Source organism: Lonchura striata, chromosome 2 (assembly GCF_050655825.1).
Source record: "Lonchura striata isolate lonStrDom1 chromosome 2, ASM5065582v1, whole genome shotgun sequence".
In the NCBI taxonomy this organism is placed as follows: Eukaryota; Metazoa; Chordata; class Aves; order Passeriformes; family Estrildidae; genus Lonchura; species Lonchura striata.
This window is the reverse complement of record NC_140704.1, coordinates 21,728,179-21,743,572: the sequence shown is the minus strand read 5'-3', so window position 1 is coordinate 21,743,572 and position 15,394 is coordinate 21,728,179. Positions and strand designations below refer to the sequence as shown.

The window sequence follows — 15,394 nt, the reverse complement described above, 5'->3', positions numbered from 1 at the left end:
TACATTTATTCAAGAATAACTGAAGCAGCCAAAGCATTCATCAGGTTTACACAGCTATTCCCAGAAATATCTCTGAATGCTCTCAACCTTCAGTTCTTTAATTGTGCATTTCAGAAGCTAGGAAATGTGAGATTAGTGAAGTCTTCCAATAAACATCCTCCTCCTCCACTGTTCACTCACCCTGCATTTGTCAGGTACTCTCCAGAATATTTACTTGCAAATTTCCCCAGCTTTTATTATTCTGAGATGTTTAGATAAGCATTTAATATTTTGAGAGTATTAAGCACACACAGGATATATTTTTGCACAGTACACACAAAAAAATTAAAATGCAACCGACAGATTTCTGCCCATTTCCATCTGTGCTGCCTTTCAGCTCTGGTACAAGCATATTAGGGGCCACTGTGTAAATGAAGCATCAAAAATAGCTATTTTAATTTTTTTACTAAGCTGCTTTTTTTCTTGTTTTGTTCGTTTGTGTTTATGTTTTAAAATTTATTTTTTAAGATGAACACACAAACACTTCTGTTTGTACTAGCATTGCTTTTGGCATCTTAACTGCCTGCCAAGAGATTAAGAAATTACTGCTTTGAATTAACACATCTAAGACTTCTATATCTTGTTAGTGTGACCCGAATTAACAGTGAGACAGAAGGACAAAAGACAACCTGTATATTGGATTCCTGCATGCACAACAGAAATTATATAAATGACTATAGCTGGTCACTTACTATACTGTAACTATATTACCTCTGGGAATTTAAAAATAAATAAGTAAATAAAATGTAATCCAAATTTGGCCCAAGTTAATATAGAAAAGCCTTTCCTGCATAACCACATAGAATTTCTGGTGTCATTTCAGCTATACCAGATTTTCAATTTCCCTTGCATCAAATGTAGTCATTGGAAGCCTACTGCAAAAGTTTCATTTACATAGTTTTGTGGTTTTTTTTTTTTTTTTTTTTTTTGTTCAACAAAGCAAAAGTCAGTTCTGTTTCCAATTATACCTATGAAAAACCAGTAATTTCTTACCTGCAAGTTTAATTTCTCCAAATCCAGAAAATGCCAGTCCAGTTGGCAATTTGCCCTCCTACCAGCAGATGAAGACAGGAAATAAACCAAACAGACTAATTCCCTAAGAAAGGGAATTACATCAGATGAGTGTTCCAGTTCAAGAACTACCTGAGTAGTGAAAAGTAAAAGTGAAAATAAAAGCTTAAAAAAATAAAAACATTTTCATAAGAACAAGCTTTAAAAACTTTTATTTAGGACAGGGAATATGGAATGCAAACTCAAATTGATAGCATACATGAATATAACTAAAATCTGTAAAAGCAACTCCAAAATAAAAAGGAACTCCCAAGCTGTCAGTACTGTAGCACAGCAGTGAGCTGTCTGGACTGGTATGTCATTGGACTTTGAGAAATTAGATCAGCAGGTGTGAAAATGAGTTACTTACCAGTAGATTTTGATGCTGCAATATAGCATCTCTCTCAGATTTGTGCCCTGTATACTAACACACTATTCCCCAAACTAGATGCCAGAGCAGTTAGATGCCAGCAGACTTTCTAAAGGCAGTTGCTGCAGTGAAAAAAAAACCCAGGAATGTCCTACTGCAACACATTTTCTTACTCTGACTGACCAACAGATCTTCATGTGCCACAGCCATGGCACTACTTGTGCCACAGAACAGATACCCTTGAAGCTTCGCCAGCATTTTTTTAATCCTCCTTTATTGTCTCTTAGAGAGAACTTTAACTATATCCTAACAAAATTAATTATCAGTTTTATACAGGCTTCGATTTTCTTGACCTTTGGATAACTTGAGGAAGTTTATACTGTCAGAAATACCAGCAGCTGGACTCCTGAGTTCTAGTCTATCTGCAGTGGTGACTTTGTTTCTGAACAGAGACACTCAGAATGGTTCAAAACATACCATAATATGTTAGCTTTGCATATGCTAGCTAAAACAGCACTGCAGCATGTGACTGACACTCTTCACGTCCGTGGACAAAGAACCAGGCCTGATTCTCTGGAGGAGGATAACAGGCACAACAGAACCAGTTTTCCCAGATAGTAGGTCTTGACAGAAAACAAGAATGCTGAACTGGATCAGCAACCAAACTACTGAAAAATAAAGAGCAGATTTCAGTTCTTCAGCTATCAGAATCATCTCTGCTGGGAAAGGAAGGACTCTTAGCAAACAAGCTTTTTTTGAACAGACTGTCTAATTTCCCTTCTGTAAATATCCTCTCAAGCTCAGTTTGTCATTTAAGGATTCTTATTCCCTTATGTCAGTGATGTAAATACAACATAACTGTTTATAGCTGAATTCCTCTTAAAAAAACATTTCTACAAGGGTATGGGAAAAAAAAATCAAGATCTTTCTTTTTAACTTTTTAATCTTAATCTTTTTCCTTATCTTTTAGATGAGGAAAACTGGTATTCTCAAGAACTTTATAATTTTAACTTGATTTCCTTTGATTTCCGTAAAAACAGGAGAAACAAGTGCAAAATGGTTAAATAACTTTGGATTGACTGAAAGAACTTTTTCTTTAAAATCCACTATCATATTAAGGCAGCAAGAGTTTCATGAGAGATATCCAACAGGGAAGTTGGATAATTGATCTTCTACACACATAGGCAAGTATTCACCAAAACTAGCATAAATAAGCTCTTTCAGAATGCTAAGTTTTTAATTACAAACAAGAAATTAAATTATTAGCAGCAAGCCTTGAGTAATATAAGTCCTTCTTGGCAGTTGAATGCAAATTAATAGAGCTGCCAAACTACACAAACAGTAAGACAGAGCTTCATAATCTTAGAAAGTGCAGAATAAAAAAAGAGGAGGGCAAAAGTCTGATCCAAGGGCAAAGGGGTGGAAAAAAAAACCCAAACAAAAATCCACAATCAGAGATTACACCAGAAACAGAATCTTTGCCAATGTAATTTGAGTTAAAATTTGGATAACAACATAATGAAAAATTGCAATGTTAAATGGTTGCATAAGAACATTTCAATGGCCAACAGAAAAAAATACCTGTCTATAACTCAACCACTTGCTAGCCAAAACAGGACAGCAGCTAATATAAGCATCTCGCTCAGGAATCAGGGAGCACACTGATTGTATTTTCTTGGTTACAACTTCAGGCATTTAACTTTATCTATTTAAAGCCTTTCCAGAACTCATTTAGACTGTGCTTTATTTTAACAAAATATTGAAGAAACACAAGACACAAATTTAAAACTCGAAAAACAAGTTGTAAGCTAAATTTACAAATACTACCCATAATTTAAAAAATCTCCAACATTTCTGCAATCATGTGTATGCACACTGATTTGTAATTCACCTTACTTCTGAACAAACTATTTGTATTTTAGAGAAACTTATAATTCTTCTATGAAAGTATAAAAAGAATTGACTAATCTTTTCCTACTGGATGAAACTTTAATTCCTGATCTGATTTATTTAAACCAAAAAATCTAGTAAAATAAATCTGAAGTTTAGGATGATTTAAATATCAATTTCCTTTGTATGATGAATTTTGAGATACTCCTTCAGTATAGCAATGATAAAGTAATGCCTGCAAATACAGAATTAGCCTCTCCCCCCCATTCTAACTTGGTACTGTTCTTCAAAACTTAAAAAATTATTTTTCCACTACTTGTCATTTAAAGTCCATTTTGTTTGGTATTGAACTTAATGTATATCGCATTAAAAATATTAGAAAAAATTAAATTTGCTCAACTTTTCTCATTTATGTATAAGCAATATGAAATACTTGTTTTTCCCACCAGTATGTTCTGGAATACAGAATCAAATGTACAGTAGATGAGTATGAAGGTTAAGAAATGAAGCACAAAATCCTGTGACCCTCAGAAGCAAATGGTAATACAAGGTTACTTATCTAAGCAGATAAAGCGCAAAGAAATCAAATTCAGGTTCTGTGATTGCAATCCAGCAGTTTATGATTATGCACCATGATTAACTTACCATAATTTTTAGCTGTTTCTTTCTAATCTCTCCATTTGCAGCATCAAGTTATTCAAACTGTTTTATGACAACAAAGCCTCAAGGTCGCCTGATGTTCCAGACATGAGAGAATTCTCATTGTGAAATGAGAAGAAGAAGACACTGATGTCTGCTGTATTGCTATGCCAAAGCAAGTACTCTCCTTCTGCCACAGTTCAGGTATAGGTCAGGTATAGTGACAGAGGAAGAAACTCCTAATCCACATAATCTGCTTTCCTACCATGAGTGCACATCATTTGCAACTGCATTGCACTGAGGCTTTCAGAGGCTCAATACTTGTCATTATTATTATTTTGAAAGGTCTTATTTTTCCCTGTTCCCAATCTTTTAATTCTACATTGGACAAATATTCTGGAATTTGAAATGCGTAGGTGCTAACGTCCAAGTAACTTATTTAAAGCTTTCTTGTTTGGTACTTCTATGCAATACCTTTATCCATAAAAGTGAAGCTATGGGAGAAAAGATAACCCTATAAAACCAGAATTTAGTATTGCACATTAGACTCCTAGAAGGGGACACACTACCATGCTAATGTCACTGAGTATGCAAAATGGTGAAAGAAAAGTCCCTGTGGGTCTCTAACACGCCAAGGGAAGTGAAGGGCAGAAGGGAGCAGAAGGCAGACTCCTTACAAAAGTATTTTTCATTCTGGAGTCAGAAAACATTTTCCTGTAAATATCCCAACATTTGGTGTTGAAGACACCAATAGCTTCAAAAGCTTTAAACTTTTTTTAGAATGTTAAGGTTTATTTTAAAATAAACCTTTTAACCCCCCCTTTTTAATAGTTTGGAAAAAGATTTTAAAATACAAGGGGCTAAAAATAAATGCCTCCCTATCTACTGCATCTTGTAGAGTAAGCCCTTTCCTTTAGGCTGCTGTCAACCCAGAAACTTTTGGCTTCCACTTGCACAACAAACCCACGTGGATTCTAAGAACAGAATTATCATGTTGGAGGTGTGATTGCCAATTGTTTAATTGTGAATAGTTCTGTACCTTGCCCTATGTTCCTCTCTGAATTGCAGGAGTCTCTCTGTCTATGTCTTACGCCCAGCTGAAATTCTCCTAGTTATATTTGCAAGAAAGGAAACACCCATGTCTTCTTGGGTTTCCACCTCACTAAAAACAGAACTTCTCTTCTTGCTGTCAACTCACACCCTTGTAAAACAGAATGGGATTACAATAGTACAGTGAACTTGAAAAGAAAAAAATTGCACCAAAAAAAAAAATTCAAAACACTGCCTAAACAGAAGTTTAAACATCTCTCAGAATATGTAATATTTTCTATGCTTAAAAAAAAAAACAAAACAAAAAAAATCCACGACACACAGACAAGTTTTTAACATCTCTTAGAATATGTAATATTTTTCTATGCTGTAAAAATAAAATACCAAAAAAAACCCCAAAAACAAAACAAAAAAAACCCACACAAAACCACAAAAAATAAAAACAAAACACAACAAAAAAAACTCCACACACAGACAAGTTAAATAAAAAAAGGACCTGAAAATCAACCAAACTGTAATACTAAGGATTTCAAACTGCTGCTCAAACCTGAGTGAGAAGCAGAGGACAGACAGGAAGCATTACAAAAAAAAGCATGGCTAATGTGAATTAGGGTTTGATAGCAGGATCCATTAAAGCTTTAAGAGGAAAGGATTAGCATTCTCAGTTTTCACATTCTAGGAAAGAAACTTGCCAAGATCAAAGATTAAATTTTAATCTTCAACTTCCTTTCAGTGAGGAAATAAAGCAGCTGCAACAAATTGGATTTACTGTACTTAAGCAGTTGAGGAATTCAGTTTCTTTGGAAAAAAGCCTTAAAAGAGGGACTATCTGAAATGAAGGCAAGAGGGCTGAAGCACATTGATCCAGCTTTCCTATTTATCCAGATGATTTAGGTTTTGAGCTAGGATTACAAAGCCAGGCAACCCATATTAAAGTTTTACTCACAAGGAGACACAAAACACAATCTACATTTCAAAGCTTTGGTCAGACTCTCCTGCTTCCATTTCCTTGGAGAAGCTTTTCTCTGCTTTGTCCCTGACAGCCCAGCCATAGCCTGCATCCTCTGCAGCCCAGCCAGAGCATCCTCTGCAGCCTTGTCCCTGACAGCCCAGCCAGAGCATCCTCTGCAGCCTTGTCCCTGACAGCCCAGCCAGAGCATCCTCTGCAGCCTTGTGCCTTCCTCTCTGACCCTCCCTGCTGCACAGTGGCAGCACGGTGCAGAACCCAGAGCATTTACAAACAGCATCCTAACAAAGTGAGGACAAGCAGAGATACTATTTTCATAAGAAAGTTTTTTAACCAAATGGGGCATGGCCATTCACTGAAAAGAAATCATCTTTGCTACAGAGAATACAGTGTATCTTCCTTTACACAGTCCATAACAGACCTAGTAGCTCATGGTGTGTTTGAAACAGAGAAGCTAATGTTGCCTGGAGTTAATCGCGTCCAAATTACACATTGTTCTCTTTACAAATACAGCTGTATTATTCAGATAGAAAATGTAGTATTGCTGGATATTAAATAATTAAGTATACTATAATAAAATGTTAAGCTATATTAAGACATTAAGAATGAAGGAAAAGCATAGTTTGGACCTTGGAAAGGCTAATTCTGAAGGAACAGCCAGACAAATTAAACCTATCTTTAAGATTTGACAACACATGAAAAAAAATTCTTAATTACACAGTCAAGCTTAATTCAGTATAAGATGTGAGTGCCCCTACAATTTAATTTGATGCTTATCTATGCATTAACCAGTAACAGAATTCCAAACATGGAAGACTGACTTTTTTTCCCCCCCAACTTTTCTTCCCTCCATAGAGAACACCATATCAAGATGGGGATCTAGGAAGAAACAGTAGAGGAAGATAAAAAACAGAGTGGTATAAAATATAGCATAGTCATTGAATATACAAAATACATTTCACATAAATGTGATAAATTGATAAAAAAATTACACCAGTGGGGACAAAGGGGCTGTACCATCTTACTCCGGGCACACTAACCTGAAAGCTGAAGAAATTCTTTACAAGGAAACCTGTGGTGGCAAACCTTACACAAATCAGTTTTCATTCCAACAAAAATCAAACCAAAAGAAAAAACTTTTAAAGCATTTTGAGAGTTTTTCTGCTTTGCATAAAATGCTTTCCTTTTTCCTTTCACTTTGTTTAAAAAGATGTTTTATGTTAAAGTGATCAACTTTTATAAGATCAGTGAGATCAATTTTTGGAACATCAGTAGTTGAGTCAATATGCAGGAAATGAGCCAATCAGGAAATTAGAGGACTCTCTCACATAATCATCATCAATATTTAACATATATAAACATAAATATCAAATTTAACTGAAATTAACTGCAGAATCTGAACTTGAATGTAATAAAAGCGGAGTTTGTCATAACACAGATAAAGGTGTTAGTCAAAAGAAAGACTAAGAATCACCCTAAGAAGGAAAAAAGTCTGTTTAAGCTGAGCTAAAGAGTTTTAGTGCAAACATATTGTGGGCCAATGGTTCCAGATTTTGCCCAGTCACATCTTTGACTGAGCTAACTAGTCCATCAAGGCAGTGGTCTCATTTTTTTAAAATGTAACATTTTGTTTATCTTATACTCTTCAATTTCTATTTTTTTACATTTAAGATTGCAAATAATACATTGGCACAATAGTATATTTATATAATTTATAAATAATTATACATATATTGTGGGGGTTCTTAGAATTTCTTTTTACTGATGAGCTGTGCAATCAAATGTCTCTGTGCTTCAAGAGACATTCAACATTTCTTTGCAGAAACATAGAGAATGAAGGAATGTCTACCTCTGTACATTCTGAATACTCCAAGATGCAGTTCCTTGATGATTTGGGATCCCTATCCCATCAAATTACAATTCTGTAATTTGAACATTACAAAATTCAAATTATTTTCCTCATCTAGACATTCCAGATCACAGGCTTCTCCTGGCTGTCCTCCTGTGAGCTGTTATTTTCAAGCACTTAAGAGCTGTTAATTTTACACACATTAAGGCCTTTAGAACTGCCTCACTGTCACTGTAAAAATACACTATTCTTAGAGAAGAGTGGAGCCAAAAGCACTGTTCTGTAGTGTTCAATTGAAGTCCTAGGAAAAACACATCACAGTGATGACATCCGAAGAAAAAACCTGAAGGCCCTGAGTGGCTCATTATTATTACAATTCACACAATGGAAATGTTTCCTGAACACTGATGGACTGGGGGCATCCAGGAACACCTGTCCAGGAAGTCTATTCCAGGGTTTGACCTCCCTCTGGGAAAAGAGATATTTCCCAATGTCCAGTCTGAACCTTCTTCCTGATGAGCTGCATATTAGCTTAAATATGCTGAAATAATAATCAGGTTGCCTATTACAGATTCACTTCTCCAACTTGATTTGCCATCAGACACCTGCCAACAAAGTAAGAGGTCCAATCCCTAGATTGGGGGGGCGGGGGGGGGGCATATTGCTAAGAAATGCAATTAAACTGAGAGACAAAAAACCTGGTACTCTTTTGAGAATAACAAATTGATAAATTTTCAGCTCCACCATTTTCCAGATACTGGTATTCATGAGATCTGTAAATTGGCTTTTAACTACATTGGAAACTATGTTGTTCATTGTAGTTTGAATATTCAAGTGTGTGAGACAAAGTTAAGAATACTGAAAATTGTAGAACATGAAGCATAGCAGCTGTAAAAGAAAAATTTCTTCCAAATTTATCTGAAGTCCTGTCCCCATATTTATTTCATGCTTTGCAGAAGACCCCCTTAGGAAAAGTGCATACAGAAAAGTTTCTCTGTAGGAAATCTAATGTTTAACCTGAAGGTCTTGTTGATCTGTTGATCCTGGATTAACTGATTTCCAAGTTTCAGTAACAGCCTATACTGTCAACAAAGTCAGACCTCTATTCCTCACATTACTTTTTTTTTTGGTGGGGGAAGGCAGAAATAGATATTGACTCAGATTCTGTCAAGTCCACTGATGAGATACATAAAACATTTTGCTTTGCATGCCTGTGAAATATCATTTTGGAAACCTCAACAAAACCTTACTCAACAGAAGTTTGAAGTCGTAGACCTTCCTACCTTAAGAACAGCAACCAGTAGAATAGAAGAGCATCATCAAAAATAAAGTACAGAATGTTTATTTGTAATAGTTTCAATTATACATCAAACAATCCTAAACCAGATCTCTAAGTGTTTTACAAACAGCAATGCAGTATGCCTTGGGCAGAATTACAGTCCCAAACTTGCTCTTATCTGCTGATGTAGAACTCAGATTACAGCATACATTCACTGCTTCAAAACGCTAGTAATGGTAGGCGAGCAAAACACTAAGTTTTGGTATTACTTTAACATCATTCTAAAATGGCTGGACCATAAAAAGCAATTGGCCAAAACTCATGCCTCATTACAGATACATTACTGTCAAAACACATTCTGCTGCCAGGTCGCCTTTGGTTGTAATAAAAAACCCAACATAAATACCAAATATGATTAAAGTAAGTTGATTATGACTGATGTTGACCATTAGAAACCTGCTAGGAATATTTCTTCCCCTCCCTCACCTGACAGGCACACTACACTCACAGCAATAAAAATGTAAAATTGTACCACTCCAAATATCAAGAGTACTTCAGACTCCTGACTGCAGTGTCTCACAAACAGATATACAAGAACATTGTCAAGATACAACAGAGGTTATTCCACAATTTGAGCCTTTACACAATAAAGCCACCAAACAAAATCAAACCTGAAAGACTGAGATTTTCAGAACAGTCTGACTGCATACAACTCAGTTAAAATTTAACAGCAGGTATGAACATTCAAAATTGCCAGTATCAGTGTAGAAGTTTAAATAAGTTTACACCTTGCCCCACCTCCCCCATGTAACCAGGGATGCAAAAGCAGTATAACATGAATCATCAGGCATATGAGTAAGTTCAGAGAAGAATTCAAGAACAGGTATGCCTCAAAACCTTACAGTCAATCAGAGGAAAAAAAAAGAAGCTTGGAAAAACATCTTTTCCTTACTCAACTCTACATTTGGCCTAAAAAAATGCCAATTCTGTACTCCTGAACATTTTCATAAAATCTATTTAAATCACTGGCAATTAAATTATCTATCATGAGAGAGAGCGAGCAGCAGAAAAAAGAAAAGCTTTGCTTATGAGCTTGAAATATTTTACTTTGTACTAAAGACCCTTTTGGATGGTGTCTTCATAGATTCTCCTTATCATGGATCTCCGATGGCTGCCATGTTACTCCAGGGCTCAGACATTTACCAATTAATCCAGATTTAAGGCAAAATAGTTTGGTTTGTATTTGTTATGAACAGAACATTCAACTGCTGCAGGTGCACCCTATGGCAGTTTCATGGCAACCATCCCTGAGTCTTCCACCTGCCTGGGTCTTCAAACACGGAATTACAGAATGGCTTGGGCTGGGAGGGACCTCACAGATCATCTCCAGCACCTGCCATGGGCAGGGCCAGCTTCCACAACACCAGGCTGCTCAGAGACCCATCCAAAGTGGGAATGTCTCTGCAAAAGGAGAGCACCTCCCCACCCAACAGATAGGGCTGAGAGGATAAATTGCATAATGATCATAAGATACTCAAATATTTATCACACTAGAAATCACAAATGCTATTAATAAAAAATAAGCCTTCTACTGTTTTAGCATTTTGCCTTGCATTGAAGAAATGGTGATAGTGAACTGTCTTGCCAGTTTGAATAGTTTTAGGACTACCAGACAAACTGAGTCATCACAAATAAATTAAAATCTAGACAAAAAAAAAAAATATTTTTTTACCCCTCTTGCCTAACCTTTAAAAAATGGTCTTCAAAAGGTAGCTGGTTTCAATACTTTTAGGGGTAGCCTTAAAACTGGAAGTAATAAAATATAAAGAACATTTTATAAAAACATTTAAAAAATTAAGCAAGTTACTGTAAGCTATTTCAGATTTTAAAAAATGTAAATATTCAATCTCAGAATTATTCTGGTTTACACTACTACAGTTACCAGGGAACCATTCCCAAATCTAAGACTTGTCAGATAAAAAAGATCTAACATACATCAATTTCTTTAAGAAGTTGACTCATTTCCACAGGATTAGGAACATATTGTATAGTTATATAACTTAAATAATTTAAGTAATGCTGCTCTAGCAATGCTCCTCCATTATACTAACTTACAACTGGTCTTGCAGTTCCACAATGATATATTCCAGCTGCTCCTTCTCCATTTTATGGGCTAGATCCATATCTTCAATTCTTTGTAACAGCAGTTTATTCTGTGAGACAGATTCAGACAGCTGGTTTTCTCTGAGTCGTACCAATTCTTCAAGATAACCCTGAAACAAAAAGTTATCAGAAAACTTTAAAGAACACACTATCAAAACTTTCGATTATGCACGTTCATATTTGTTGGTTTATGATGTACACAATTTTATTTTGGGTTTGTTGTAGGTTTGATTATTTATTTTAAACAGACTAATTTAAATTGACTTTAGATTACTTTGAGATTTCCTAATGGGTAACAGGAAAATCACATATTTATTTATATTCTTGCAGAGTAGAAAAATGGATGAAAAAACAAGACAGGAAAGCCTCTAGCATGAAAGACTAATTCATTTTCAAAAACAACTGTCACAAGTCCAAGGAAGAAAACCAGAATTTTACAACTGAACAGATACAAGATGTTAGATAATACACAAGGGCAAGAGTAGAATATATCTATGTGGATCTTTATAGTTAATGAAAGGGATCCAGAATTACTATGAATAAAATATCCAATGTTATTTTAAAGTTTCTTTGAACTTTTGAATCATACATTACAATGACAAAGAAGGTACTAGCATATCAGATGTTAGTAACTTACAAAGAGTCAATTAAAACCAAATATAGTAAGTCTACACTACATAAAATTGTGCACATTCCTTGAAACCTGTGGAAAAATGTGTAACTGTTTTACATGTGCCCACATTTTAAAAAAGGTATTAAAAAAAGGTAGTTCTCAAAACACAGAAGGGGTGTGTCTGTTCTCAACTCTTGTTAAGAAAACAGGTATTAGCTCATAACAAAGTGCAATTCATCACCACAAAGACTGTTAAGGGTCTGAAGCATCTCTGGTAGAAGAAGAAACAGAAGGAGATGGGATTGCTCAGGTCAGGGCTGAAGAGAAAAGGGTAAGGAAAAAGAATCATATCAATGTGCATCTGTGTTAATGGGAGGGTGTATCAATGATGGAATCAGATTCTTCTCACTGACAGTCAGTGAAAAGAGGCAATGGGCACAATCTGAAATACATGCATATAGGAAACTATTTCAATATAGGAAAACTTTTCTTTCCTCTTTCCTTTTTTACCCATTAAATAAGCACTGGGATGGGTCATCCAAATAGGCTGGAGAATGTGTATCTCCAGGATATTCACAGCCTGAGTGAAAAAGGCCTTGAGAAACTGGCTGTAGTCTACGTTTTCCTGAGCAGGGGAGATGGACAAGACAATCTCCAGAGGTGCCATGTGACCACAACTATTCTGTGATCTTATAGTTAAATATAGTTCTATCCATTAGATATATTTATATTTGAAAGGGACTTTATAGTTTCAGTACAAGTTTCAAGGACTCTTGAGAGCTTTACAGTATGCCTAGTTCTGCTTCATCAACTAATTCTGTTATCTTGACTCCTAAGATATTCCTTGGAGTTCTAAGTAGCACTTCAAAAGCACTAAATGATGCATAACAACATAACAAATTTCCTGCCTCTCAGAAACATAAAAGACCCCAAAACAAAACGAAAAAAATCAAACCATTTTGCAGAAGTATTTTAAACCTGAAGCACCAGTATCAGAAACATAATCATGTATACAGTAAATACCTCTATCTATAATGACACAGAGATGCACATCCCACCAGTATACGTATATAAACTTCCAGTATAAACAGTACACAAACAATTCAGGAGTTTACTATTCAAAAGTGAACAGTTTAAACCATTCCAGAACAGGGAAGGGATAATTTCTACATAAAAAACAAATGTGTAAAGTATGACTCATTGATCTGGACAAGATACAACTTGGAAAATACAAAGTTGTCATATTTCCAGAGTGGCCTGGGCAGGGCAGAAAGTAAAAGACAGTTCCTAACTTATTAAAAAACAAGAGCTAGGCATGATGAAGTCAGGCTCTTAGGAGCCAGATTCAAAAGACAGAATAGCTTTTCACACAACGGATGGTAGATTCACAGAATGCATTGCCAAAAAAAAAAAAAAAGAGTTTGGATGGTGAAATTTTACATGGAATCGAGGGGTTATTTGACAAGTATTTGGCAGAGACATCTATCCTGGGTTACTAGATTGACAAACCTTTTAGCTTCAGGCAGCCCCTCAGGTGATACACACTGGCTAAGAGTACATTAGAAGAAAAGCAGTGCATAATCATGTGCTTAGTGTTTATTCTTCCCTCCACTTCTTTGTTCAAGTACCCAAGATGGGATAGTAGCATAACCAAAGAGTCTTGATGTAAACCATTAGAGTGCAGCTGATTCAATAAAGGAATGCTAGTATTTAGCTTGCTAAAGTAACACCTGACCTGATCCTACCACTCAAATGGCTCAGAACTGAGACCTTTTTCTTACCTGCAATCTAATTGCTTGTCACATTGTGACCTGGTGCTATTAATGGCTGCAGCACACATACTTACTTGGGAGGCACAAAAGGAGTTTACCACTGTTTGGGCAAAATGAATGACAATAGAGCAAAAGAAGAATCTATCAGACTTACTGTATCAGCTACTAAAGACATTATTTTTAACTTGGTCTTCTTGTTGCAAACACTCAATTTTCCAACACAGAAATGTCAGAAAGCCCTTTTGTTCAAATAAAAAGTCTCTAATTAACTGGTACCTACTGCACTGAGTGCAACTCAGTCATTGGTGCAACTTACTGGCATGAAAAAAGGGAAGGGAGAGAAACACTTGGGAAAGGAGTTCTATTACATGGTCCATCTTAATGGTCATTTGTTCAAGCTGTAATAAATGTTCAAGCTGTAACAGAGCAGATGCGGTATAGCTGAATTGAATCATATAAAAACTTGGCAGCCACATCCAAAATAAAAATTAGACAACAGAAAATTTTCTGACTGTAGGAAAAAGAAGTTATTTTGCTGCTGCAATTTTAAGTAGGCATTCCAAAGGAGGACAACCAGGAAAGTGTCAACAGGAAAGTGTCAGAGTAGCCACCATTTTGAAAATTGCTTAAATGCACCAAAGTTTCCAAAGATTTATCCCACAACTGAATTAAATTCACCCCTATATTAGTTATCTATAGAAGTTAGCAATTCATTAAGAGAATGTTACCAGAAATAACTTCCATGGAATGGGAATGGCTCTAGATCTTGGACTCATGAATAAACCAAAATCACCATTTGCTATCACAGCCATTGACAGCCTTTGTGCTTATGCAAACAAAGGCTCCTAGTGATTCTGACTGTGGCTGTGGGTTACATGTTTCAGTACTTTTTCTACACATGTATGTCACAACTTTGATGGAGTATCTCTGGAAATGAACTACCTGGATATACCAAGAAAAATAAGCATCCACCTATTTTGTTCTCTCCAATGCTTCTCCAGACTGACAACTCTCCTCATCGTGGGGAAAAGTGTTCATTCAAACTATGTTTTTGTATGGCAAAAATGGGAATTCCTTCTGGAGGTTCAAGATAAAGGTTTCCATTTATGTATCTGAAGAGATTCCTTTTGACCAGCATGCTTTGTGCAGGGAAAATGCCACCTGTACCAGAGAGGACCCCAGGAACACAAGTTCTTTCCTTATGGAAAGTGATACCATACCAGCTGAGAAGATTGGACCAGAGACCTGGATGCAACAGTTCAGGTTATATTTCAAAAACAAAGTCTAAGAGACCCAAAACACAAAAGCAATAATTGTATGCATAATTTAAAAAAAATATATAAATAAATAAGTATCTATTATCCCATAGTAAATCTGACTCTTTCACTGTTACTTAGAAAAACTCTAGCTATGTTCTTTCAAGTGCATTAAAATAAACCAATTTTGATTCTACCTATTCTGTATTCAGGGAAATAATTACACCTCCAAACATCCTTGTGTGGTTCCAGCCCTTCATATGGTTTACTCTATAGTTTCACAAAAATCAAATTCTTATGCTAGGAAAACAGAATACTAAAAATACTACTAGAAGTTATTTTAAAAAAATTAACCAGGTGCATTTATTTTTTTTTCCTGTAATTTTTCCTGACCCCTTCTTTCTTTCTTTGTGCACTATTTCTTTGGTGTGTATGAACAGTGTGCCCTCTTCTCTCT

General features: G+C 35.7%; 1 protein-coding gene across 2 annotated transcripts in view; it reads right to left on the bottom strand.

Moving 5' to 3' along the window:
* RUNDC3B (RUN domain containing 3B) overlaps window positions 1-15,394 on the bottom strand; it is a 44,823-nt gene that overhangs the window by 7,480 nt on the left and 21,949 nt on the right. For both annotated transcript variants that reach the window (XM_085566395.1, XM_021551740.3), the window contains one exon: window positions 11,249-11,406. In XM_085566395.1, coding sequence (XP_085422521.1) covers window positions 11,249-11,406 — 158 coding nt within the window. The remainder of the gene's footprint in view (window positions 1-11,248; window positions 11,407-15,394) is intronic.